At 65.5% G+C, this 25,615-nt stretch overlaps 8 protein-coding genes across 8 annotated transcripts in view; 4 read left to right on the forward strand and 4 right to left on the reverse strand.

The window, feature by feature from the left end:
• EMIHUDRAFT_103905 (hypothetical protein) overlaps positions 1-1,441 on the forward strand; it is a gene marked incomplete at both ends in the record, with an annotated part of 3,576 nt that extends 2,135 nt beyond the window's left edge. The window contains 2 exons of the mRNA XM_005765456.1: positions 324-651; positions 940-1,441. Of these exons, the coding sequence (XP_005765513.1) occupies positions 324-651; positions 940-1,441 (830 nt within the window). The remainder of the gene's footprint in view (positions 1-323; positions 652-939) is intronic.
• A 223-nt stretch (positions 1,442-1,664) lies between these two features.
• Positions 1,665-2,240, reverse strand: EMIHUDRAFT_212793 (hypothetical protein; the record flags this gene model as incomplete). The annotated part of the gene is made up of 1 exon (XM_005765457.1): positions 1,665-2,240. One exon carries the CDS (start codon positions 2,238-2,240, stop codon positions 1,665-1,667), a length of 576 nt encoding a protein of 191 aa, XP_005765514.1.
• Positions 2,241-9,978: 7,738 nt separating this feature from the next.
• EMIHUDRAFT_212795 (hypothetical protein) lies at positions 9,979-10,485 on the forward strand (the record flags this gene model as incomplete). The annotated part of the gene is made up of 2 exons (XM_005765458.1): positions 9,979-10,283; positions 10,407-10,485. The coding sequence occupies 2 exons, from the start codon at positions 9,979-9,981 to the stop codon at positions 10,483-10,485; spliced, it is 384 nt and encodes a 127-aa protein (XP_005765515.1).
• A 2,019-nt stretch (positions 10,486-12,504) lies between these two features.
• EMIHUDRAFT_212797 (hypothetical protein) lies at positions 12,505-15,696 on the forward strand (the record flags this gene model as incomplete). Its single annotated transcript, XM_005765459.1, has 6 exons — positions 12,505-12,737; positions 13,877-14,165; positions 14,253-14,458; positions 14,633-15,050; positions 15,126-15,263; positions 15,616-15,696. The coding sequence occupies 6 exons, from the start codon at positions 12,505-12,507 to the stop codon at positions 15,694-15,696; spliced, it is 1,365 nt and encodes a 454-aa protein (XP_005765516.1).
• Positions 15,697-15,993: 297 nt separating this feature from the next.
• On the reverse strand, positions 15,994-16,971 carry EMIHUDRAFT_212798 (hypothetical protein; the record flags this gene model as incomplete). The annotated part of the gene is made up of 1 exon (XM_005765460.1): positions 15,994-16,971. One exon carries the CDS (start codon positions 16,969-16,971, stop codon positions 15,994-15,996), a length of 978 nt encoding a protein of 325 aa, XP_005765517.1.
• A 2,629-nt stretch (positions 16,972-19,600) lies between these two features.
• Positions 19,601-20,134, reverse strand: EMIHUDRAFT_55582 (hypothetical protein; the record flags this gene model as incomplete). The annotated part of the gene is made up of 1 exon (XM_005765461.1): positions 19,601-20,134. A coding segment is annotated over one exon (534 nt), but the record flags the coding sequence as incomplete, so codon positions are not given.
• Positions 20,135-20,979: 845 nt separating this feature from the next.
• Positions 20,980-21,177, forward strand: EMIHUDRAFT_66888 (hypothetical protein; the record flags this gene model as incomplete). The annotated part of the gene is made up of 1 exon (XM_005765462.1): positions 20,980-21,177. A coding segment is annotated over one exon (198 nt), but the record flags the coding sequence as incomplete, so codon positions are not given.
• A 2,501-nt stretch (positions 21,178-23,678) lies between these two features.
• Positions 23,679-25,615, reverse strand: part of EMIHUDRAFT_212802 (hypothetical protein) — a gene marked incomplete at both ends in the record, with an annotated part of 2,127 nt that continues 190 nt past the window's right edge. Inside the window, 7 exons of the mRNA XM_005765463.1 lie at positions 23,679-24,080; positions 24,144-24,264; positions 24,377-24,496; positions 24,687-24,747; positions 24,866-24,905; positions 25,052-25,171; positions 25,255-25,526. Of these exons, the coding sequence (XP_005765520.1) occupies positions 23,679-24,080; positions 24,144-24,264; positions 24,377-24,496; positions 24,687-24,747; positions 24,866-24,905; positions 25,052-25,171; positions 25,255-25,526 (1,136 nt within the window). The remainder of the gene's footprint in view (positions 24,081-24,143; positions 24,265-24,376; positions 24,497-24,686; positions 24,748-24,865; positions 24,906-25,051; positions 25,172-25,254; positions 25,527-25,615) is intronic.

Genomic DNA, 25,615 nt, shown 5'->3' on the forward strand with positions numbered 1-25,615 from the left:
GCGTTGCGTGGACTGCTGCCGGCCCTTGGCCAGCGCGGGCGCCGACGCGTCCGCCCGCTTGTGCCACGGCTGCGGCGCGCTCTGCCTCGACGGCGCTTCGTCGCTCGACTGCGGCGGCTGCGGGAAGCGGATCTGCGCGGAGTGCGCCGCGCTGCCGGCCGCGCAAGAGAGGTGCGGCGTGGTGGCGCACGCGGGCTGCGGCTTCGAGCTCGCGCTGCCCACCTGCCACTGCGGCTTGCCGGCGGCCGTCCGGCGGAAGAGGCGGGACGGGTCGACGTACTATGCGTGCCCGGTTGAGTCGCTCGAGCACCATTCCTTGGCAGGCGGAGGAGGCTGGGAGGAGGAGGGGTGCAGCTTCGTCGACTGGAACGGGCCTGCTGAGGCGGCGGCGCGCAGCAGAGAGCCCCAATCACCGACCGAGCTGATTTCGCAGGCCACGGGGGAAGGCGCCGCCGCTGCTGCCCCCGCCGCCGCCGCCGCTGGTACCACCTCGCCTCCCCCAAAGCGCCAGCGCGGCGGCGGCGCCTCCTCCGCCAGCGGTGCTGCGGAGGTGGTGGACTTGTGCGACAGCGAGGCTGACTCGGAGGCGACGCTGTGCGACTCCGAGTCGGGCTCATCCGCCTCGCCGTCGGAGGAGGAGGGGGCGGCGACGTCGCAGCCGCCCTCGCAGCCGCCGTCGTCGCAGCCGCCCTCGCAGCCGCCGTCGTCGCAGCCGCCCTCGCAGCCGCCGTCGTCGCAGCCGCCCTCGCAGCCGCCGTCGTCGCAATCTCAGCCGCCCCAGCCCACCCCAGATCAGCTCCAGAGGGCGGAGGCCAACCGACAGGCGGCGCTGGCGCGCAGGGCCGCCGCACAGCCGCGGCGGCCAACGGCACCGGAGGGGACCCCGGCGGCGGCGACAGCGCCCACGCCCATTGAAGCAGCCGCCGCCGCGAGCTTTAGGACGGGTCAGAGCGTCTCGTACGCGCAACGGGACGGCACCCAGTGCCTCGCCACCGTGAGCGCCGTGCTGCCTGGCAGCGTGGACGACCCGGAGCCGAGCTACACGGTGGCGATGCCCAGCGGCATGCAACGCGACACCATCGCCGCGCGGCTCACGGCATCTTCGCCGCAGCCGCCACCGTTGCCGCCGCAGCAGCCGACGCCGCAGCCGCCGCCGACGCCGCAGCAGCCGCCGCAGCAGCCGCCGCAGCAGCCGCAGCGAGCGGTGTGGGAGGTAGAGCTCTCTCGCGCTTTCGTCGCTTTCGGCGCGCCGGCACAAGAGGAGCTGGAGGCGGCGTTCCAGCGCGGCGACCCCGTCGCGCGCATCCGCGTGCGCGGCCAGTCCTACGAGGTCTCGGTGAGGGCGAGTCAGCCGCGGCAGCAGGCGGTCGGAGGCGGGTCGAGGAGCCGCGCGGTGCGGCGGCGAGAGCTGGGCGCGGCTGGGGCGGCGGGCGCTGAGTGAGGCTGAGGGCGGGTAATTTTTCGCCCGTCGTGTGGGGCGATGCCACATATGCTGAACTACTCGGGCGCCGATCGCGTACGGCGTGCACGGGCGGGTTCACGTTCAGCGGCCTTCACGCTTCAGGGCGATGGAGGTGTGTGTAATTCGTGTCTTAACATGTGCATGCGCGCAGATGTATGCAAATAAAGCCGTGGAACTCGTGTAACACATACATCGACCCGCGTCAAGACAGCTGCCGCGTGCAGATGCCGCCCTGCACTGGCACCGCCTCGGGCAAATACCCGTAGTCCTGAAACTGGAAGCCGAGCACAACGAGACCCGCGATAGCAGTCAAGAAGGACAGGCCCTCGGCAGCGCCCAGGAGGCCGCCCGGACCGGCAGGGAGGCCCGAGCCGCTCGTGGCTTTGCTCAGCAGAGCGGCGGCAACAAAACCGATGACGACGAGATATGAAATCCCCTCCGCCGCGCCGAGGAGGCCGAAGGGCCCAGCAGGCAGGCCGCACCCGGTGGTCTTGAGCGTGTAAAGGCTCCACCACATGATCGGCTGCGAGCACAGGCCGAGAACGGCCGCTGCTGTCGTCGCCTGCTGCTGCGGCGCTGAGGCGGCCGGGCCTTGGCTGCGAGCGGCGCCGAGCGCCTTGGCGTGGTGAGCGATCAGCGGCCTGGGGTGGGTGAAGGCGGAGGCGCCGTGGCTGCGAGCGGCGACTGGTGGCTTGGCGCGGTTGTGAGCGATCGGCGGCTGCGTGAAGGCGGAGGCGCCGTCTTGCAGCAAAAGCACAGAGAGCAGAACCCGCCTCATAAAACGGGGGGAGGGCGCGGCTGTTGTTCCGTATCAAAGCACTGGGCTGTCTCAGGTGTGCGGGCGTGCTGCCCGCCCCGAAAAAATTATTTTAGAGTCTTTTAGAGCGTAGCCTTCGATGTTATTTCTGGATACGGTCTTGGCTTCTCCTTTGAACGTGTGGGCGGCAGCTGTCTGTTTACAGGCGCTGGCCGCCCGCGCGCGCGCCGGACCGGCTCCGGCACGTCCGGCGCTGGGCGGCGCGCGTCCACACTGCGCGTCGCGCAAAAGGCGAGCGCTCGCCGCCGCTACGGCGGCGGCGGCGGCCGACGGCCGACGGCCGACGGCCGACGGCCGACGGCCGACGGCCGACGGCAGACGGCAGACGGCAGACGGCAGACGGCATACGGCCTAGGGCTCGGCTGGGCGCGCACGCGCACGCGCGCGCGTCGCGCGCCACGCGTCGCTCCGCGAGGGCGCGCGCCAACCGCGATTCGAACCGGGGCCAAAAGGCGCCTGGAGCGACCGCGGTCCGGTCGCGCCACCGCGGCTGCGGGGCTGATAGAGCAGGCCGGCTGCGGCTCCTGATGTACCTCCGCTTTTGGGTGGCGGTCGCGCGCTGCCGACGGCGCTCGCCGGCGCTACGGCGCTCGCGGCGCGCTCGTGGCGTTCAGGGCGGCTCGCACACGCACACGCACACACACACACACACACACACACACACACACACACACACACACACACACACACACACACACACACACACACACACACACACACACACACACACATGCACAGACACACAGCCCCTTCCCCTCCCCCCTCAAGGGCGAGGACACGCACAGGCCGCACCTCTAGTGAGGCCCGCATAGTATGTGGGAGACTCGTGCCGCCGCCCCTGCCACCCCTGTGTCAGTGTCGTGTGCCTGTGGTAGGAGAGACTGCCAGCGACAAGCTGGAGGCAGGTCGCTAGACTGAGATGAGACCGCCAGTGGATGTGGGAGTCCACCGCGCACCGCGCTGCGAGCCTGTCGTGTCCCTTGTCAGGAGCAGGAGAGCCCCACCTGTCCCCCTGATCGTTCTTCCAAAATCCTGCTCGTGCAGGTGGGGACCATGTCCTCGTCCCATCCCTCGTTTGGCGTGTCTGTTTTCTTTCTTTCTTTCTTTCTTTCGATGTTATGAAACAACGCAAGGCGCACATGGCATATCGCTCTCGGGCCCACAGACATCCCGCACACTCGCCGCACACCCGCCGCCCCCGCGCGCGCCCCGCCCCGGCCGGGAGAAAGGGGAGTGACAGTTTGGGACGGCAACAGAACGAGTATGTTGAGTCCTGGCTCAACAACGCAGATAAAGGACTTGGGTGGTCCGGCCCACAAGTCCGGCTCATGCGCCCCGACTGACCGATCTACCGCACTGATCACTTCCGCCCCCTCGCTCCCAACCCATAGAACCCATCCACTCGCCTCGGGCCGCGCCGCGCGATCTCGGGCGATCTCGCGCGATCTCGGGCGATCTCGGAGCTCCACGCCACGCCTCTCCACCCCACCCCACCTCACCCACCGCCGCGCCGCGCTATCTCGGGCGATCTCGGAGCGTCGCTCGCGCGGCGTCACACCTGCTCAAAAAGGAAGGAGGTTGGAGGCAGGAGGTCACGCCCCATCCAGAGCGCCGTCGTCGCCGGGTTTTTGGCCCCCGGGTCGTCGCCCGACGTTGCTGCGCGGGGCAGCAGACCATCGGACGGCGCGACGACGCCCCGTCCGGCACGCTCCCTCCTCCACCCGGCTATTGCCGCACGAGCGCCCTCAGCGGCGGAATTTTTCCCCAATTATTTTTGTACAGTCGCGCCAGTCCGCGCCCTTGTCGTGCCAGTGTGCTATCATCTGTCTAGCGTCCACCCATACCGCGTTGGTGTCCAGTCCGAGCCTGGCCGTTCTTCACCTTTCTACCTACCTACCTACCTGTGCTGTGAGAGACGCTTCTGGCGCAATGCGCGTCGCCTCGGATTCACGGATTGGCTGCTGGCACTCTCGAGGCTATGCCTACACAGCCTCGCGCGCATGGGCAGTCAGGAGGGACCACGCACCTTCACAGGACAGCGCCGGTGCCTCTCTCTTGGACTGGCAAACTTGGTGGTCTCGTGTCACCAATGTGGGAGCAGTGCGGCATCGCGCCATCGACAGCTCTGAACTGCGCCTCACCACTGACCGGGAAGGCCGCCAAGTGGGCCAGCACAGGTCGCATATTGTGGCAGCAGTCAGCAGTGCATGTCGGCTTGTATTTTAAAGAATTCTTCTGTGCGCCGACGCTCCAAGGCCTCGTCGGACGCAGCGCGCAAGGCGGCGTTCCACGCCCGCGGCTCGCAATACTTCATCTCGAGACAACAGCCGTACGAAACAACAGCCGAGTACGACGGGGGCCGGAGGGAGGGCGCGGCTGTTGACTGTTGTTTCGTACTACTCGAGTATCACCTCGTTCGTCTGTGAACAGGGCTCGCACCTCAACCTCTCACAGACCAAAGACCAACCCACAGCGCCAAAGTCAAGTGACTTCTCGAAGTCACTCACCCCCGCGCGCACAGTACGTGCTCTAGCGGCCGGCCTTAGTGCCAGCGCGGTGCGCGCCAGTCCCCAAAACAGCTTTTTTTGAGCAAGAGCATTGAGTCGTCCGAGGTTTCACTTTTCCTTCCGCTTTCTTCCCTACTATCGTGCCGAGTGCGTCTCTCCCCACTCTCGAATCATTCGGCGGAGCATGTGATGATTGGCGAGGCAAGTGTGCTGGAGCTCCTCGCCCGTCATCGGGCTCGTCGACTTGGTCGCGAGCCAGCGCTCGATCGCCGACCGCTCGTAAGCATGCCCGTCCGCCGCCATCACCGGGTCGCTCATGACCTCGGTCGTGATTGGGCAGATGAAGTCGGCCGGCGGCTCCTCCTCCTCCACCGAAGGCGGCCTCTCTGCAGCCAAAGAGGACGATGCTTGCTCGTCGGGCGCCCGCCTCTCCTCCACCAGCCTCGCGCTCTCCTCGAGCGCCGCCGCCAACTCCGCCTCCTCCGCCGCCGCCAGCGCTGCCTCATCCTCGGGCTCCTGCGACGGGCCAGCGCCCCCTCCGCCACCCTTCCCCTTCTTCTTCTTCTTCTTCTTCCCCTTCTTGCTCTCCTTGGCGCGCTCCCCCGCCTGCTTCTCCGCCTCCTCCCCCGCCAGTAGCGCCTCGGCATGCCGCGCCGCCTCCGCTTCTGCCGCCGCTCTCACCGCCTCCCTCGCCGCTGCCTCGGCCGCCGCCTCCGCCGCCGCATGCTCCTCGAGGATACGCACGCACTCGGCGTGGCCCTTCTCCTTGGCCCACTGCAGCGCTGTCTTGCCGTTCTCAGAGCGCAGTGCCGTGTCCGCGCCCGCCCGCAGCAGGCGGAGCACGACGGCGGGGTAGCCTTGGATGGCGGCGCACAGCAGCGCGGTGCAGCCGCTGCTGCTCTGCAGGTTGATCTCCGCCCCGCGCTGCAGCAGCAGATCGACCACCCGCTCGTGGCCCTCCTGGGCGGCTAGCGCCAGCGCTGTGATGCCGCTCACGTCGTAATCCCAGCAAGTCGCATTGACCCGCCCGCCGCTGTCGAGCCACGCCAGCAGCGCCGCCTCGTCGCCTTGGAGAGCTGCTTTCGCCGCCTCTGCGGGAAGGCTGCCCAGTGAGCCGGAAGAGGCCGCGGCACTCGCTCCCGCCACCGCCTCGCCCGAGGAAGCGCCGCCCGCGCCGCCCGCCGCCGCCTCGCGCCGGCTCGCAGTCACCTCCGCGATGTGCTGCCGGAACGCCTCGACGCACGCGGCGTGGCCCTCCTCCTTGGCATGCTGCAGCGCGGACTTGCCGTTCTCAGAGCGCAACTTTGTATCCGCGCCCGCCCGCAGCAAACGGAGCACGACGGCGGGGTGGCCTTGGAAGGCGGCGCCCATCAGCGCGGTGCCGCCGACGCTGTCCTGCAGGTTGATCTCCGCGCCGCGGTGCAGCAGCAGATCGACTGCCCGCTCGTGGCCATGCTGGGCGGCGAGCATCAGCGCGGTGATGCCTTTGCTGTCCTGCAGGTTGACATCAGCGCCGTGCCGCAGCATCAACTCGACCACCCGCTCGTGGCCATGCTGGGCGGCGTACATCAGTGCGGTGCCGCCGTTGCTGCGTTGCAGGTTGATCTCCGCGCCGCGCTGCAGCAGCTCCTCGGCTACCCGCTCGTGGCGTTCCTGGGCGGCGATCATGAGCGCAGTGTCGCCGTCGCTGTCCTGCAAATTGATCTCCGCGCCGCGCTGAAGCAGCACCTCGACGACCCGCTCGTGGCCCCACTGGGCGGCAAGCATCAGCGCGGTGACGGCGCTCGCATCGCCTACCCCGCAAGTCGCATTGACCCGCCCGCCGCTGTCGAGCCACGCCAGCAGCGCCGCCTCGTCGCCTTGGAGAGCTGCTTGCCTGGCCTCTTCAGGAAGGCTGCTAAGCGAGCTGGAAGAGGCCACGGCACTCGCCCCCGCCGCCGCTTCGCCCGAGGAAGCGCCGCCCGCGCCGCCCGCCGCCGCCTCGCGCCGGCTCGCAGTCACCTCCGCGATGTGCTGCCGGAAGGCCTCGACGCACGCGCTGTGGCTGTTCTCCTTGGCATACTGCAGCGCTGACTTGCCGTCCTTAGTGCGCAGCTTTGTATCCGCGCCCGCCCGCAGCAGGCGGAGCACGACGGCGGGGTGACCTTGGATGGCGGCGCCCATCAGCGCGGTGCTGCCGCTGCTGCTCTGTAGGTTGATCTCCGCGCCGCGCTGCAGCAGCAACTCGACCACCCGCTCGTGGCCATGCTGGGCGGCGAGCATCAGCGCGGTGTCGCCGTCGCTGTCCTGCAGGTTGACATGAGCGCCGTGCTGCAACAGCAAGTCGACCACCCGCTCGAGGCCGTTGGCGGCGGCGCTCATCAGCGCGGTGCCGCCGCCGCTGCTCTGCTTGTTGATCTCCGCGCCGCGGTGCAGCAGCAGATCGGCCACCCGCTCGTGGCCTTGGAGGGCGGCGAGCATCAGCGCGGTGTCGCCGTTGCTGTCCTGCAGGTTGACATCAGCGCCGTGCCGCAGCATCAACTCGACCACCCGCTCGTGGCCTTCCTGGGCGGCGCCACTCAGTGCGGTGCCGCCGCCGCTGTCCTGCTGGTTTACCTCCGCGCCGTGCCGCAGCAGCAGCTCAACCACCCGCTCGTGGCCGTACAGGGCGGCGATCATGAGCGCAGTGTCGCCGTCGCTGCTCTGCTTGTTGATCTCTGCGCCGCGCTGCAGCAGCACCTCGACGACCCGCTCGTAGCCAAAGTAGGCGGCGTTCATCAGCGCGGTGCTGCTGTTCGCCCCGTCGATCGCATTCATCTGCCCGCCGCGATCAAGCCACGCCAGCAGCGCCGCCTCGTCGCCTTGCCCAGCCGCATCGGTCACTTCGTCGGGCAGGCTGCCCATTGAGACCACGCGCCCCAAAAATTCTTTTTGGTTTACCTCGTTTGTCCCACATTGTAAGGAAGCAGGGCGGTGGTCGTGCCATCGTCGCTTCTAACGCACACACACACGCCGCATTCGTCGCCGGCGCGCGACAGGCTCCCGTCGGCCGGACTGCCCTCGACGAGTGGGTGTCGCCAACCAAAGCGACACGCACTCGAGAGAGAGATTTTTAGCAATACCAAACAACTCTAACACTCACACGTAATTTGGGGCCTGGAGCCCTGTTCACGCGCGCGCGAGACGTGCAGACAGGGTTGCCAGGTGAGAGCGAATGGCGCGGTTCACGCCTCGCACAACAGAGAGAGAGATGCGCTCTGCATGGTGGGACATAAAAGAGAGCGAGTACTTGGGCGAGTAGGCCGTGCGGTCAACGCTGCCGCGCGCGACTTTGCGCGCGAGGCGGCGCAGCTTGAGAACGGCGGTGGGCGAGAAGCCGCCGCCGAACGTCTCGTGGAGCAGCAGGTTGAAGTTGTTGCGCTTGACAAAGATCGCGTCGTGGTAGAAACCGCGATGCGCCTTGACGTAGCCGTGGCCGGTCTTGTGGGAGAAGGGTTGGCTGGGCTGCCCGCGCGCCTTGCAGCCCATGTTTAGGCGGCGGGCCTTCTCTTCGGTGTTGCCGAAGGCGTAGGAGTGGCCAACGGAGGCGGGCGTGCCGCCACTCGAGGCGTTGCCAACGCCCGGCGAGGAGGTCTTGAGGAGGGGCGTCCAGAGCTTGACTTCATTCACCTCATCGCACCCCCCCGGTCCCGCATGGGGTTCTGCGAGGTCAGTCTTGTACCCCTCATTGTACTGCCGGGTGAGCTCTGGTTTCTCCTTGTCACCGTGCACGACCGGCGCGTTGGCCGGGGCGCGCATCGCGTCCGCCCAGGCGGCGAGGACGCCGTCGTGGGGCCGCCGGTGGTGGGCCTTGTTGTAAAGGTAGTCGCCGAAGAAATCGACTGGCATGCCCCGCTCGAGCGCGACCCGTAGGGTGGGAAGCGCCGCGGAGAGCCAAAGGCCGAGCTTCCGCTGGAGCTCGTCCTGGAGGATGTCGGAGGAGAGGGCGGTGGCGTACGTACCGTCGACACGGACATCGAAGGCCTTGCCGGCGAAAGGCGTTGAGGCGGAGACGAGGCGCGCGGCTTCGCGGTTGTTGACGGCGCTGTCTCCGAGGGACGGGTTGTTCTTGACGTGCACATCCCGCGCCTTGACGAGCTCCTGGTGCGCGAACCAGTCCTTGTGATTCTTGATGGCAGCGAGCGCCCGCGGCCGCGGGTACGTGGATTTGCAAGTGCCATTGAGAATCGCGTCGGTAGCTGGAAGGGACTCGGGCTCGGGGAGCGGGACGCTCTTGGGGTAGAACTCAGTCAGGTAGCCGCCGCGGACGGTGTAGTACTTGTTTTTGTCGCGGGCGGTGCGCTTCTCGCACACCTCCTTCCAGTCCGAGAGGGCGGACTCGTAGGTGGCGATAGCTGCGGCGATGGCGGGGTACTTGGACGCACCTGCCTCGTCGAGGGCGAAGTCGGGGTTGTGGGCGACGAGGGTGCGCCAGTTCTTGAGGAGCGACATGGAGAAGTCGCTGTCGGCTCGCGTGAAGGCGGTGTCGATGTTGCACCCGCCCATCTCGGTCGGCAGCTGTGCCTGGAGCCACGCGAGGTCGCGGAGCGCCTGGGGCGAGGCGTCGGCGCGAGCAATGCTCTCAAAGGACTTGCGGATGCGGTTGTGCGCAAACTCGAGAGCCTCGCACGCGACATTGGGCGGCGTGATGCCGGCAATGTACTTGGTCTTTGCGCAGGCAATCCGTTGGACGAGGTTGAGGCGAGGGGACGGCGGCGGTGGAGAGGGGGGCGGGGGCGAGGGAAATTGGCGTGGCGGAGGAGGAGAGGGCGGCGGCGGCGGTGGGGGAGGCGGAGAGGGTGGTGGCGGAGAGGGCGGGGGCGGAGGGGGCGGCGACGGAGATGGTGGTGGCGGAGAGGGAGGTGGAGGGGCGGGGGGCTTGGTTGAGGTGGAGAGGGCGGTGGTGGGAGTACATCCTCTACACCCTCCCTCAGAGTCAAGAGATGAAGATTCTGCCCCACACAGCCCCTTACCCCTTCACCCTCGCCTCGCTGCTTGGTGTTTCTGACTCCACTCCCACCCTGGGGCGATGCGCTTCGCTGAGACCTCGAGAGAGTAGTGCCGAACCCGCTCTTTTTGATTGAAAACTGTACCGCCAAAATGATCAGGCTTCCACCGTCCACCGACCGAGGATTGTCCTCCCCGTCGTCATGGCCCAGCCCCTCGGCGTTTATATGCCCGACTCGCCGCACCCGCAGACCGGCGGGCCCTCGGTCGACTCGGTCGAGCGCAGCTTCCTGTCGGAACTGCAGGCGTCGCTAGAGCCAGCGGAGCAGCCCGCCGCCGCGGCGTCACCCCAACTGTTCGCGGCGGGAGTGTGCCTTGCGGCAGCGGCTCCGGCCGCGGCACCCCCGCACGCCCTTCCCGCCGCCCCTGCGGCGGATCCGGACGAACCTCGTCTCAGCCTTGACATACTCGCAGAAGAGAGCGAGGCCGCGGCACAGGCTCTGGCGAGGCGAGTGCGCAGTGCCGATATTGAGTACGATCCCGAGCCGCCTTCGCCGCCATCTTCGCTGCCGCCGCCTTCGCTGCCAGGCTCCTCGTCATTGCCCTCAGTGCCGCCCGAGCGTCGGGGCTTCCCCTCTGGCCCGTCGCCGGCGAGGCCGCTCGCCTTCTACGCCGGCTCTGGCATCTCCCCCGCATCGGCGCCACAGAAGCGCCGCTGCGTGCACGGCCACTAACGCGCCGCACCGAAAGGTACCCGAGCGAGTCGAGAACAGGTGCGCCTCTCTCGCTGCTGTAGGATGCCAATCATAGGGCCTTTCTTTAGCGCCTCTCTCGGTGCATGAACATACACGTAGGTCGTAGCATTATATGTAGGCATGGACTAGCCGTGCGCAGTTTTGTAGCGAGAAAGAGTGTTGATGTAGCGAGACGGAGAGATCTTGACTTTTGTTTTGTTTGACGATTTTCTCATGTTGTGGTTGTGGCCATTGTGACGTGCGGATTCCGTATAAAACAACGCCTGAACAGTCATAGAGTACACAGACAAAGAGGGAGGGGAGAGGGACTACTCGGACCGGAGGGACGCCGACCGACGCTGAGCGGGAGGCATGCGCGTGGCAGGGTGCCCAGAGCTGCTTATAGAGCCGTACCTTCTTTGTGATTGTGTGCGTGTTTTCTTGCACGATCTGGATCTCGGACGCGCCGCACGCACACACACGCACAGCACTGAATCGCATTGTCATGCAACGGCCAACTCGGCTCTATTTACTTACAGTAGTACATATATACGAAACGGAAAATGCGCATCGGAAGGGAACTTCTAGTCGAACATGGGAGACGGGAGGTGACAGTGTGTGTGCGCGTGTGCTGCACTCGCTGCAGGCTACTCGTCTCGAGAGGTGGCGTGGTGTGCACACGAAGGCCAAGCAGAGTGCGTGAGTTAGTGAGCAGAGACTGACGGACAACAGCTCCAGGGGGTATGCAGCTCTAACTACTGTGGGAGACGCGAACCGCCCCAAAAGGCAAGACGTTAACTAATCCGATGCGTGCTCACCGTGTACTGTCCTGACTGACAAACTGAACATGGATTGGAGGTTGCAAGGCGATTGCAGCTAGGCGAGGTTCTCACGCCGTCGTGTGCGTTGTGTCTCTGTGGCGCCCACAGGACGCAACCCGATCACCCAGACTTGGGGCGCAGCGAGGCAAGCAAGGCTCCCAACTTGTTTGAATTCGTGCGGTTGGGATGCAGCCAGGCAACTTGCTGCGGCGGCATCCGGCCGTTCCGAGCCATCTTCATCCGTCCCGATGGCGGCAAGGCCGGCCGGTGAAGCTGCGGCGGCGGTGGAAGTGGCGGCGGCGGCGGGTGAAGCATCGGCGCTACCAGGCGTCGCGGCGGCGGCGGTGGCGGCGGTGGCATCGATGCGCGGCTTTCGGGAGTCGCGTCTCCGCTCTCGACTCGCTTGCGCTTCTGCGCCGGGCGGAGAGCAAAGCATGCCAGTGTGACTGCGGCAGCCTCGTCGGCGTTGATTGCGACCTGGTCCGCTTCTGTCGAGCTGGCCGATACGAAGCTGAGTCGGGCGTTCTCAGCCAGTTGGCCGGCGGTGAGCAGCACCCGTGCCTCGCTGACTGGGTACGTCGGCATGACGCTGAAGGGAACGCTCGGCACGGCTGCGGCAAGTGCAGGGAACCAGAAGTTGTGCGTCACCGCCACGCTGTCGGCGTACGGGTACGGGTACACGGGCAAGCGCGGTCGCTTGTGCTTGTTCGTGCTCGAGATCATGTCCCGCAGCGTCCTGTCAGGACGTCGGTGACACGACGGCTCCATCCTTGTCCCGCCTCCCCCGGATCTGGGTCATCAAAAGGAATGAGGGCGGTTTATCTCCGCGCCGCCGTGGTCGTTCCTGACGCACGACGGTCGCAGCGCGTTATGGCTTCGTCCTCGCAGGCTTCTACGCAGTTACATGTACTGTAAAGGAAGGGACAAAGAGGCTGCAGCGGCGAGCTATTGCTTGAGCTGCGGAAGAGGGATTTCGCATGCAACTTCTGGTAAATTCAAGCCGTGAACGCGGGGCTTTTCGGTTTCTTCTCTTGAGCTAGCCGTCGATGTCACAAAAAGAAACAAAATTGGCCGATGACATCTCCCGGAGAGATGGGCGACGCCACACAGCAAACAAAAGGCGGCCACAAACAGGATTCACAAGTACCGCACACCCTTGAAGCGAAATCCAAGGCCTTTGTAGTATGTGTGTGTGTATATGGCCTCCCACCGCATCGGCGCGCGCGTCGCGGGCCTCTCGCCAGCGCAGCTGTGCGCCATCATCGAGGCGCAGGCGGGCGCGAGCGACGCCGCAATGCGCGTGGCGGAGGAGCACGCCGCACGGCTCGTGGAGCAGCCCGAGTGGGTGCTCTCCGAGGTCCTCCTCTCGCCGGATCTCGCCCCGCACATCCTCGCCCAGCTGCCGACCACGGAGCACGCCGCCAAGGGGACGTGCCGCGCGTGGCGCCGCGGCTGGAAGGAGACGCTGAAGAAGCGCGAGAGGCCGCGCCTGGTCGTGATCGGCGGCCAAGACAGCGCTGGACGCGTCATCAGCTCGATTGAGCAGTACGACGCGTCCACAAGCGAGTGGGAGGAGGAGGCTGTGGCGCCGATGCGGACGGCGCGCACGGGTGCGCGCACGGCGGTGCTCGATGGCAAGCTCTACGCGGTGGGCGGCGAGAGTGAGGACGGCGCACCTCTCAACCTGGTGGAGCGGTACGACTTTGCTACGAATGCGTGGGAGGCGGTGGCGCCGATGGCGGAGGCCCGGAGAAAGCTCGCCGTGGCGGTGCTCGACGGCAAGCTGTACGCTGTGGGAGGCCACAACGGTGCCCGCCTCAGCTCGGTGGAGCGGTACGACCCGGCGACAAATGCGTGGGAGGCGGTGGCGCCGATGGCGAGGGCGCGGTGCCATTTCGGCGTGGCGGTGCTCGACGGCAAGTTGTATGCTGTGGGTGGCCTCAACGGTGGCTTCCTCACCTCGGTGGAGCGGTACGACCCCGCGACGAACGCGTGGGAGGAGGTGGCGCCGATGGCGACGGGGCGGTCTTATCACGCCGTTGCGGAGCTCGACGGCAAGCTGTACGCTGTGGGCGGCTACAACAGCGACAACGGCGTCCTCAGCTCGGTCGAGAGGTACGATCCCATGACGAACGTCTGGGAAGAGGTGGCGCCGATGACGAGAGCGCGATACTTTCATGGCGTGGCGGTGCTTGACGGCAAGCTTTATGCTGTGGGCGGAGCCAGCATCGACGCCCCCCTAAACTCGGTGGAGCGGTATGTCCCGGCTGCGAATGCGTGGGAGGCGGTGGCGCCGATGGCGAGCGTGCGGGCTGATCCGGCATGCGTCTCTATCTGATTAGACTTTCCAGGCTCTCTCGCCCGTCTCGGGTAGTCCCAGGGTCAGAGTCTCGCTCTCGGGCGCGGTGCAACTCCCCGTCCGGTCAATGGCGTCAACGATACTGAGACCCGACACCCGTGATTTTGAAAGCGTGGGTCCTGTGCGGCCACAAAGTTTAACGTGATTCGTTTGAAACGCGTAAAACTACGAACGGACCGCAGTCGGCATGACGGCACCGGCGCCGCTGTAGTGTAAGCTTTTCGATACGGATACCGCGGTGTAGCATCTACACTGGGGAGATCTTCCGGACAGGAACGGCGCAGCCACCAGAGACAGTACCAGACGAACTATCACGACACACGGCAGCAGGGGGGACGCAGCTGGATGGAAGTGACGACGAGAGCGGGGACGACTTTGACAGCGTCGCGGCGCGCTGTAACTTCGACTGGCCTGCAGCATCGAATGAGCCGAAACGAGGCACGAGGGCGACGCACTTCGTACGCTACGAGGAGATACAATTAGGCAAGGCAGCTGCGCAGGTGATGGTCCTGTTTGCAGAGAGGGGAGTCAAGGAAGGCCAAGAAATCACATGGTCATATGGGGACTCATACAGGAGCCACCGCAAGGAGATGGGATACAGGGCGGGGACCAGGGCGGATCCGAACGCAATAACACCCCAGCAAGCGCGGACGGCATTCGCGAGATACTGCAAAAAGATAGACGTGACGAAGGAGGAGCTAGCGTGGAACTTTGGATGCATATCGGCAAGCCAAAATAACGAGCAGGAGGCTGTCCTGGTGCGTGAGCTAATCCTGAGCAACAATAAGCGACTGTACCACGGAGCACAGAGCGCAGCAGACAGGACGGCGGCGACGGCGGACATGGCAGAGACGAGTGTGAAACAAAGGGCGGCGGGCATGGAGGGCGGTAGCGACGGGGATGGAGACGGTGACGGTGGCGAGGGAGAGGAAGGGGGTCCATTAACACCAGATAGCGAGAGGGGCAGGGAGGAAAGGGGGAGAGAGGAAGCCAACGCGACGTGCGCAGAGGATGAGGATATAAACTGGGACGACGCAGCGGAGGGGATAGGCGAGGGAATCGAGGGACCGGAGGGCTTTCGCGACAGCGACGATGACGACGAAGAAAGGGGAGGGGACGGAGGGGCGACACGCAGGAGGAGCGAAATCGCTAACGGCCCGAGCAGAGAGGGCGACGGCGGGGCACGAGGGAACAACGGAGACGCTACCGATGACGCGAACCGAGGCACGGACGCCGGCGGGGACGGGGAGGGCGACAGCGACGTCGAGGTTGACGCAACCGTATCGAGAGCGGCACCCAAAAAGGGGCGGACAGCCATGGAGGTCACCGAATGGAGGGCGAACGGCACGATGCGAAAAGGCAGGGCGAGGCGGATGGAGAAAGAAGTGCCGAGAAGGCCATGGTGGAGGGGAGGGACGGGAGGACGAAAGAAGGGCGAGGAGGACGAGCGGCCCGCACAGACCGCGAGCAGACAGCGCCTGCTGGCCATTTCGAGACATTCGCCAAGAACGCTAGCTACATGGGAGGGCTTCGTGAAGGATGGATTGAAAAACATTCGAACAAAGAAGAGGCGACGGGAGGAACCGGCGGAGGATGCAGTGACGTGACACACACACACACACACACACACACACACACACACACACACACACACACACACACACACACACACACACACACACACACACACACACACACACACACACACACACACACACACACACACACACACACACACACACACACACCGCTCACCCACGCGCACCGGGCCTTGCACTTTGAATGCCGTGGGGCTCCTGTCGTCAGACGTGGAGACGCGAGGGTTGCCCCCCCTTGCCCCACCACCTCGTGTGTGTGGAGAAGTTTACCTTACCTTACCTTACCGGATACCGCCGCCGCCGCGCCGCCCGCCCCAACGCCCAAGAAACTTCTTTCCATCTTGTGACACAGTCTTCAGAGCTAGCGACGCGACAGAAGAAGAAGCGACAAGGGAAAGAACGACGAGAGTGGGACGACCGCGAGGTGGCATGAAGGTTGCAGCGAGAATCGGCGAGAGACTGCGAAGAGAGATAGGAAGAGGCGGACGCCCAAGGGTGGGCGACGGCTAGCGCACCACACCCCTCTCCTTAAAATCCCTGTGTGGTGGCGGCGTGCCGTCCTCCCATCCCTCCCTTGGGTTGTCCGTTTTCTTTCTTTCTTTTTTCAGAGCTAGGCTTCGATCCGGCGTGCTATCAACAATAAATAAATAAATAAATCAAACTTACACCTCTACCTGGCCAGATGGGTAAACGAAAGGAAACAAACGAGATCACTTAAAAACCACTTCCATTATTCGCCCTGCGACGCCGCCACACCGCGCCCCTCCTTGTTCAGCCGCGCCACCTCGCCTGCCACCTCGTTCCGCACCGCCATGCCGAGGCTGTACGCCGCGAGCCGCCATCCCCCCGCAGCCGCACCGTCGTCCACCAGCACCCCGGTCCCTCTCGTCGGCCCCAAGACCTTCCCATCGAGCGCCTCGTCGAACCACGCCACGTCCCCACGCACGGTGACGTGCCGCTCCCGGACCGAGTACTCCCACCCGTCCCCAGCGGCGAAGCGCGCGCCCGCGTACGCGCGAAACTCGTCCATCTGCCACCTCTCTCCGGGGTCCGTGCCATAGAACACCGCTTCGGGGCGGAACAACGCGAAGTAAGCGTCGGCGTCGGCCGCCGCCGCCGTGGCGTGCAGCCGGTCGAGCACCCGGCCCACAGCCTCCTCGGCGCCCGTCTCCTCGCACGCGCCGCCGCGTAGTCGCACCGCGTCGTAATGATTGCCCCGAAAGCGCAGCGCGAGCGCGCCGCTCGCCTCGCCGTCTCCAAACGCCTGCTCGCCAAAGTCTGTGCGCACCGAAATTGGCCGCCCGAGCACGCGCGAGAGCGCTAAAATTTCCGCCGTCGAGCCCCACTCGCCTCGTCGCCGCAGACGCGAGCAGTAGCCGCGGCCGTCCTCACCCGGCTGCAGCTCGATGAGTAGGTCGACAGGCAGCCCGCCAAGCGTCAGCGCGCCGTCTGGCACACCGGTTGGGCAGAGCAGGTCCATTGCGCTCGAGCGCAGCTCCGCGGCGCGGGCGGAGAGAGCGGAGCCCGCTGGAACTATAGAGCCGACCGCGAGCGCCTCTGCCGCCGCGATCGCTGAGAATAAGCAGTCGCCGTCTCCGGGCACCTCGTGGACGCGATCGAAAGCCGCGGCCGCAGTAGCCGCTCGGTCGGCGCGCGGGTGGTGACGCGCACGCAGCGCGATGGAGGCCACGCAGAGGAGTCGCCACATATCCTTGTGCCAACAGGGGCGAGCTCCGCCCGCCAAAGCTCACTGAGCGCGCATGGATTTCTTCTTTTCTCACTGCCGACAGCAACGGTGCGCCTTCGAATACTTCTTCGCCGAAGGGGTTCTTTTTTCTTCTCTGGTTGTGGGAGAGGCTGTATTTTAAGAATTCTCTACGGGAGAATTCTCCGTCCGTGGACCTAACAAAAACGAGAAGGGCGAGCCGGCGGACTATCTACATCGAGGGACACTGCTGCACCTTTTGGTTCCACGCGTGCGCCGCTGCCTCCTTGTCAGCGCCCCGCGCCACTGCCTGCAGATCCGCCGGCCGGATGGCTACGCGCGCCGCGCCGCTACCAGCATGCTGCAGCACCTGCTCGAAGGTGCCACCCACGACCCACTCGAACTCGGCCAGCATCTGCGGCACCATCACCTTGTCGGCCTTGCCCGTGAAGCGAGCCTTCTCGATCGCGCGGCACGCCTCAGCGCACACCTCCCTTGGCGGCAGAGAGCACTCGCGCGCCACCGGCGCTTCCCCCCCGATGTCGTACACCTTGGCGCGACTCGCCTGCGCCCTCCGGAAGCGCTCCGGCATCGCCTCGCCCTTCTCCGCCTGCTGCCTCTCCGCCGCCGCCAGATGCGCCAGCACCGTCATTGCCACTCCCTGCTCGAATATGCACCAGCCGCGGCCTCCGTCGCCGTCGTACGGCGTGGGATTGTACGATTCTTTCCCCGCGCCGCCGGGCGGTAGGACGATGTCGCGCTGCTGGAGCACCGCCGTGCCGGTGACGCTCGCGTAGATGGACCCCATGATGCCAAGACCTTGCGCAAAGACACTCTTCTCCGCCTCGCTCCTCTCCTCCCCCTTTTGGCCCCGCTGCGGCAGACTGCAAAAGTCCCAAAAGAGCCCCGTGTCGTTTGCCTCGGTGGACGAAAGGAAGCGGCGCACGGCGGCGAGGGTGGTGCCGTGAGGGTCGGGGTGCAGCGCCGTCAACCAGCCGTACGAGAGCGCTAGGACCGACCGGTCGCCTCTCTCGAGCATCGCCACCGCCTCGTCGCACGGCACAAAGGCCTCGGGTGGCAAGTCCTGTCGCCTCTTCATGACGACGGCGCCAGAGGCGTCGCGGCCAAGGAAGGCGTCGGAGGCGGGCGACGCCAGCCAGCTGCAGCGGAGTAGCAGCACGGTGCCATCCTGAAGCCGCTCCCTGAGCGCGCCGTCGATCTTGGCGTCGGCGGCAGCGAGCACGGCGGAGAGGTCGACGGCACCGAGCACGCGCCTCGTGCGGCGCAGCTCGCGGAGCGAGAGGAGCGCGCCCCCGACGAGGCTGCCGAGGAAGACGGCCGCCATGAGGAGCTCGACGACGGTGCATGGGACTCCCAGGTCGCCAGCTTGAGCGACGAGCGCCGTGTAGGCGCAGGTGAGGGCGAGGAGGACGACGGTGGCGCCGTAGAGCCACGACTCGAGCGCATTCTGAAAGTCGAAGGCGAAGGGAGCGGCGGAATGGTGGGCGCGCCAGAATGCGGCTGTGATGGCGATCGAGGCTATGGCGCCAGCGTAGCGCGCGGAACGAAAGGCCTCCCGAGAGAGACTGTAGTACATGCAGTCTGCGGCAAAGACGAGGAGGAGGAGGAGGAACTGGCGCAGCCAGATGACAATTTGCCAGCGAGGCGCGTGCCTGGCGAAGCGGCCGGTCAGAAAGGCGACCTGCCTCTCCAGGCGGCGGGGGGCGATGGCCGTGCGCCGACAGAGACCGGGCGAGCGCCACTCGCCCTTGCCGACACCGCGCTCAAAGCTGAAGACGTTGCGCGCAAAGTGGACGAAGAGAGCCCACAGGAGCAGGGTCATCAGCAAGCTCTCCGCGAAATGAAACATCACGGCAGGGTAGCTGTCTCGATATAGTTCATCCCAGCCGTCCCAGCGGAGCCGTCCTGGCGCAAAGAGTCCTTGCACGGGAGTTGAGGTGGCAAGAGCGTTCGCAAAGTACACCACGTACGCGAAATGGAGGCGCCAGCTAAACGTGAAGAACACGGCGTATGCGATGCTCGACGCGAGTTCGGCGGTGTCGGCTGCTGTGAGGTTCCCGCGAAGCTGGGCGATGGCTTTGGCGATGAGCGGCGCAACGAGCGAAACCAGCGCCACTGCTGTCGCGAAAATCGCATAGCCTTCAAAGCGCGGCAGGGATCCCAACTCCAGGTTTTTGCCAAAGAGGCAGCTGGCGTGAGGAAGTTCTAAACGCAGCGCCGATGCGAGATCGATCAAGGCTTGAGGCCACTCTAGCCGAAGGCTCGCAATGGTGCTGGCGGTCTGGCCGTGGTTGATGAGGATGGTGGCGGTGGAGACCCAGCGCTTCAGCGACGAAGGATGGCGCAACGCGAAGCGCACGACAACGACGAGCCCGACGACGACGAGTACGAAGCCGACGCCGATGAAGGCGAGTGCGGGCGCCGACACATCACAGCGTACACACTCGTTTGCGTTTGAGATGCTCTCGCGCCACTCGTTGGCGAAAGCGGAGCAGCCCAACGGAGGCACCCCGACGCACTCAATGTTGTTGTGGACGCAGACACGGGCTGACGTCTTCGTGTAGGCGAACGAGTTGTTTCTTAAAGCCAGAGTTTGCGAGATTTCGAGACGCGGCAAGGTTCCGGAGAAGCGGTTGTGAGACACAGCAAGATATTCCAGCTGCGCTGAAAATGGCGGCAGTGTGCCCGACAGGCTGCCCCGAGCGACGCTCAGAAACTCCAGGTGCGAGAGCTTGCGGAACGTTGGCGGCAGTGTGCCTGATAGACCGTTCTCAGTAATGGTCAGCTCCTTCAGCTGCGAGAGATCGCCCAATGTTGGCGGCAGTGTGCCCGAAATGGCGGTGACAGTCATATCGAGTCTCTGCAGCTGAGAGAGCTGACCCATGTTCCCCGGTATGGATCCAGATAGGGAGGTATGAGCCAGATCGAGTCGCTGCAGCTGGGACATCTTGGCTAGCCCCGGAGGCACTGTCCCCGAGAGGAGGTTGTTGAAAGACAGGTTGAACTGCTGCAGCTGAGTGAGCTTGGCCAGCTCCGGAGGTAGGGTGCCAGAGATGTTGTTGAAAGCTAGGTCAAGACTGGTGAGCTTGAGGCTTCCCAGCTCAGGCGGTAGAGTGCCCGTCAGGCCAGACACCGAAAGGTCGAGCGCTCGCCCTGCGAACGTGCCGTTGCAGACAGCGGGCTGCGTGCCGCAGATGGTGTTTGGAGCCTGGTTGGCTGCGGCGCCTGCGCAGACTGCGGCGAGGAGACGAAGTACGTCCATGACAAGACCGCAGCACTTGGCGTGACCACTTGGCGTGACAGGACGCAAGTCGCCCTTGCCCATGCAATTCGCGCGGCTTGATTGGGTTTTTCTTCTTTTCGAGGTGTGCCGGTGATAGTACTAGCACGCGCCAGTTCGCACCTGTGTCGAGCCTGTGTGCTGTGAGAGAGAGTTGTTTTGTTTAAATTCTTCTTTTCGATGCAGCAGGGCACGAGCGGACTTGCCCAGCAGCTTTTTTACTCGATACTAGATGCTGCGGGCGTGTACTTTTTGCGGGGTCCATCCTTCCATCGCCAAAAGGGGCTCGCCTCGCCATCCGGTCTGCGGACGGAAAAATTCTTTTCCCGCACCGGAGGAGACATTGCCTAGCTACTAAAATTCTTTTGTTTAGGATTAATTCTTTTCCCCGATTGTGAATGAGCTTGCCTGCGGCGAGGGCGGGTCGAGTGCACGGAGCTAAGTGCCTCGCCGTCCTCGCAGGAGTCGCTTAGGCGGCTCCCGTGGTGTACCTGTGTTAGTGCCAGTGCGCGCCAGTCCCGGCCACCAAAATTCTTTTCCGCGGGTCGCTGTCGACACTACTTCTCGTGAATGGCTGCTCGCTCGATGCTGCTCTTCTACGCCGCGGCCGTCTCCTTCCGCACGCCCGCCCCAGCTCTGCGCGCCGCCGCCGTCTCTCGCGCCGCCGCCGCACGGCTCGACTCTGCGGAAGAGCCTGCGCGCGAGCCTGCAAGAATGTCCTCGGGACGGAGCTCGGTTGCTGCTGCGCTGATGTCCACGGCAGCGGCATCGGCACCGGCTTCTACCGGGACGGCTACTGCTCCACCGGTCCGGACGACGCGGGCCGGCACACCGTCTGCATCGAGGCGACCGAGAAGTTCCTCGCTGTCTCGGCGGCGGTAGGGAACCCGCTCGCCACCAACCCATAGCGGGGCGACCGATTCACCACGTGGATGAGCATCTTGTCATCAAAGTCCATGTCCATGTCCATGTCCATGTCCATGTCCATGTCCATGTCCATGTCCATGTCCATGTCCATGTCCATGTCCATGTCCATGCCATGTTGTTTGTCAGGAATGGGCGCCACCTCGCGGGCCTGACCGCGAATCCAAGTCGGCGGTTGTACTTGAGAATGCGCTTCATCAGCGTCTTCAGAGGCGTGTCGAGGAAATGGCGCCACGCCGGTGCAGCCGATGCAAAGTCGGGTTCTGTCGTCGCTCAGGGCGAAGGCGAATCCACCGCTGTAACCCGCGCGGGGAGCGAGGAACTCCGCGAACGCCACCTCCTTGGCAGTCATGGAGACCTGGGACGGAATCAGATCGAAGCCTCGCGTCACCTCCTCGGCTGCAGTGGCGCCGTTGGCGGCGAAGACAACGTTGACCTTGGTGGGAGCAGTCTTGCCAAAGGCGCCCTCGAGCTCCCGCCACTTGTCGAAGAAGGCGGCCGGATACTCCCCGAGAATTTCGTGGTGAGCGGCATCCACGGTGAAAGTTGGTCGAGGGCCGACGTAGTAGGGGCGCTGTCCGACCCCATCAGACGGGATCGCCTTCGCCAACTCGTTGCGCGTTGCATTGGAGAACCGGAGCAGGCGCTGGGTGCCATCGTCCTGCTCCTCGTGCATCTTGATGCGGGATGCAACCCTCAGCACATCGGCACGAGGGAGTCGGAGATTTTGGTCAGGGTGGGTGAAAAGGAAGCCGAAGTCATCCCCCACGACGGAAGCCATTGTGACAGCGGCCCGGCGGAAGCTCACAGCGCGTGCGCGAGCCGCGACGCCTCCAAGCCGCGCCCCGCGTTCTCAGCCATTGCCATGGCAGAGGAGGGCGAGGCGACGCGGACGGATGTCGCTGAGCTCGTCAACATGCCCGAGACGACGCGCGTGCGCAGCGTCGCCTACTGCCCCGTCTCCACGCTGCCGTTCGAGTAGTGCGAGTTTGACGCCGACTCGACAAGGCGTCGTAGGTGTGGTTCGCCGAGAATTGGAGGAGCGTGCTCCCGCCGAACGAGGTGCGCGCCTACCTCGGCACGGCGGAGGGCGGCGGGGAGGAGGAGGAGGCGGCGGCGGAGGTCAGCAGCGACGAGCTCGTAGCGCTCATGGCCAAGCTCGGGCTCAGGGTGCGCGGCAACGGCGCGCGGGCCGATGTCCGCGCATGCTCGTGTTTGGCGGCCACGACAGCGATGGCGAGTTTGTCAACTCGATTGAGAGGTACGATCCGTCAACAAATGAGTGGGAGGAAGAGGCTGTGGCGCCGATGCCGACGGCACGAATCTATTTGTCGGGGCGGCGGTGCTGGATGGCAAGCTTTACGTGGTGGGCGGCGAGAGTGAGGACGACGCAACTTCCAACTCGGTGGAGCAGCACGACTTTGCTACGTCGTGGGAGGCGGTGGCGCCGATGGCCCCTTTTTTTGTCGGCGGTGCTCGACAGCAAGCTTTATGCTGTGGGTGGCACTCCAACCCCAACGACGGCTCCCTCAGCTCGGTGGAGAGGTACGACCCGGCGCTAGATGTGTGGGAGGTGGTGGCGCCGATGGCGGAGGCGCGGGTGAATCATGCCGTGGCGGTGCTCGACGGCAAGTTGTACGCTGTGGGAGGCTACACCGACGGCGTCATCAGCTGTGGCTCCGATGGCAGCGGCGCGGAGCGACCATGGTGTGGCGGTGCTGGACGGCAAGCTGTACGCTGTGGGCGGACAGGATGCCTTCTACGACGTCCTCAGCTCGGTGGAGCGGTACGACCCCGCGACGAATGCGTGGGAGGCAGTGGCGCCGATGGGGACGGCGCGGTGGGGTCTCGCTGTGGCGGTGCTCGACGGCAAGCTGTATGCTGTCGGTGGGCGGGACGGAGGCTTCAACAACGGCGTCCTCAGCTCGGTGGAGCGGTACGACCCGGCAGTGGGCGCGTGGGAGGCGGTGGCGCTGATGGGAACGGCGCGAAGCGCTTCTATCGCAGTCTTGATGTAGTGGGCTTAGGCGCGGGTGCGGCGGCGGGCGGGTATCGCTCTGCCCACAAGCACATGAGCATAAGCGCTTCAAGATGGTGTCCCTCCCTGCAGCGCCCGCGCGACTGGTCCCTGTCTGCCAGACACTGTCATACACCGTCATCGAGAGGACGATAAGTTTTGCAAACCGCCTTGGGGCCATAGCCCATACTCTCTCGTACGAGGTCTCGAGGCTCCGCATGGAGTCCGTGCAGGTGGACAGGTGAGGTGCTGAAGTATCTCTGTTTTCTTTCTCTTTGTTAGAGCTCGCGCGCAGGGACACTCTTCAGACATCGCCTGTGGCGTATGGGCCGACCCTTTCACAGCCTCACGGCAGAGGGAAGTTTCTGCAAACGCGCGACGCGCGAGTTCCTTCCTTACCCCGCACACATACGCCACGCCCCCTTTCGCTCGCTCCCGCGCTCCCCCTCCGCGCAGCGGCGCCAGGCCCTACGGCGGTAGCGACGAGAGGAGCGCCTTGCACGTCTCGAGGTACGCGAGCCGGTGGCTCTGGTTCTGGTGGAGCGGCACGATGCCAAAGTAGTGCGACGCGGTCAGCTTGACGACGTCGTGCATCTCGACGCCCTCGTCGGCGTACTCCGCGGCGACAAAGGCGGCGAACTCGCCGCGCAGCTCCTCGAGGATCTCGGCGTCTCGCTCGTTGAGCGGCTGGTTGAGGATGATGAAGTCGTAGCCGAGCAGCGACTGGTACACCTTGGACAGGTCGTACAGCATGTCGCCCTGCAGCGTGAGCGTGCTGCCGACCTCGCCGCGCATGTCGAGCAGGAAGACGGAGGGCGCGTCGGTGAGCAGCACGTTCGAGAAGACGGGGTCTCCATGGATGACGCGCGCCTGTTCACAGCTGCAGGTGTGAAGAGACGCCGTTCACAGCCTTGCGGGGTCTCCATGGATGACGCGCGCGTGGCGGAACCGCCTCGACGCCATGTAGAGCTCCAGCTCCGAGCAGATCTTGGCGTGCATCTGCGGCGCCGTCGGGCAGAGCGACGTGTAGAGCGACTCGTGGGTCGAGTAGCGCCTGTTCACAGCTGCAGGTGTGAAGAGACGCCGTTCACAGACGTGTAGAGCGACTCGTGGGTCGAGTAGCGCCTGTTCACAGCTGCAGGTGTGAAGAGACGCCGTTCACAGACGTGTAGAGCGACTCGTGGGTCGAGTAGCGCTTGCGGAGCTTGGGCAGGTAGTTCGCGCCCAGGTCGACCTCCGCCTCGGGCAGGAGCGAGGCCGGGTCGCCCTCGGAGGAGTGCAGCCGCCTATTAGGAAGTGTCTAGGAAGTGTCTAGGGAAGTGTCTAGGCCACCCCCTCGGAGGAGTGCAGCCGCCTCAGCGCAGAGAGGAGCAGCCGGAGTCGGCCGGGCGTGAGGCAGCGCGACCTGTTCACAGCTGCAGGTGTGAAGAGACGCCGTTCACAGCCGTAAGCCGGCCGGGCGTGAGGCAGCGCGACGTGACGAGGTGCGAAAAGGTGACGCCGCTCACGCGCTGCAGCGTCATCGAGGAGACGTTGCCTGTTCACAGCTGCAGGCGTGAAGAGACGCCGCTCACGCGCTGCAGCGTCATCGAGGAGCCGTTGCCCGACGAGCGCGGCGAGGGGGGCACCACGAGGCCCGACGCCTCGGCGCTCACCCGCGCGAGCGGCGACGGCTTCGCGGGCAGGGCGCCGCCGCTGCGCGCCGCCGGAACGGCGTCGGCGCCGTCGCCGTGTCGCTCGCCCGCGGCGGCGGCCGCGGCCTCGGCGATCTGTACCTGTTCACAGCTGCAGGTGTGAAGAGACGCCGTTCACAGCCTTGCCGCCGCCTCGGCGAGCTGTACGTTTGGCGGCGCGCTCAGGACGGGCGGCGTCCCGTTGCGCGACGTCGAGTGGGGTCGCCCCTCCTTGTCCTTGTCGTCCGACGAGGAGAGGAGGCGGGGGAAGAGGTCGGCGATGTCGGCCTGCAGCGAGGGGGAGGGCGGGTGTGGGGGGAGGGTCAGGCGAGGCTCCCCCAGGCAAGGCTCCCGCCGCGGTCCGGCGGCACGGAGGCGGCGCGCGCCGGCATGCGGCTGTAGAAGAACATCTCGCCACGCAGCACCGAGGTGGCGGCCGTCTTGATGACGAGGTCGCCCGAGATCTGCACCTCGTTGAAGTGGCGCGCCGCAACCACCCCCTCGGCCAGGCTGCCCTTCTGGCCGCTCAGCCTCCAGCCAATGTCCTGCGGGCACGCGGCGCCGCCCCTAAGCCGCGTAGCCACGACGAGACCGGGCGGGTGCAGCTCCCCCCCCTCCCCCACTCTGGACGCGAAGACCACCCCTACGTGCAGGGCCACCGGTCTCGGCGCCCCTTCCTGTCCGGTGGGCACGGTGTATGCACACGTTAGTGCCTCCCCTACTGATGGGGCC

This window comes from Emiliania huxleyi (assembly GCF_000372725.1).
Source record: "Emiliania huxleyi CCMP1516 unplaced genomic scaffold EMIHUscaffold_55, whole genome shotgun sequence".
Taxonomy (NCBI): Eukaryota; Haptophyta; order Isochrysidales; family Noelaerhabdaceae; genus Emiliania; species Emiliania huxleyi.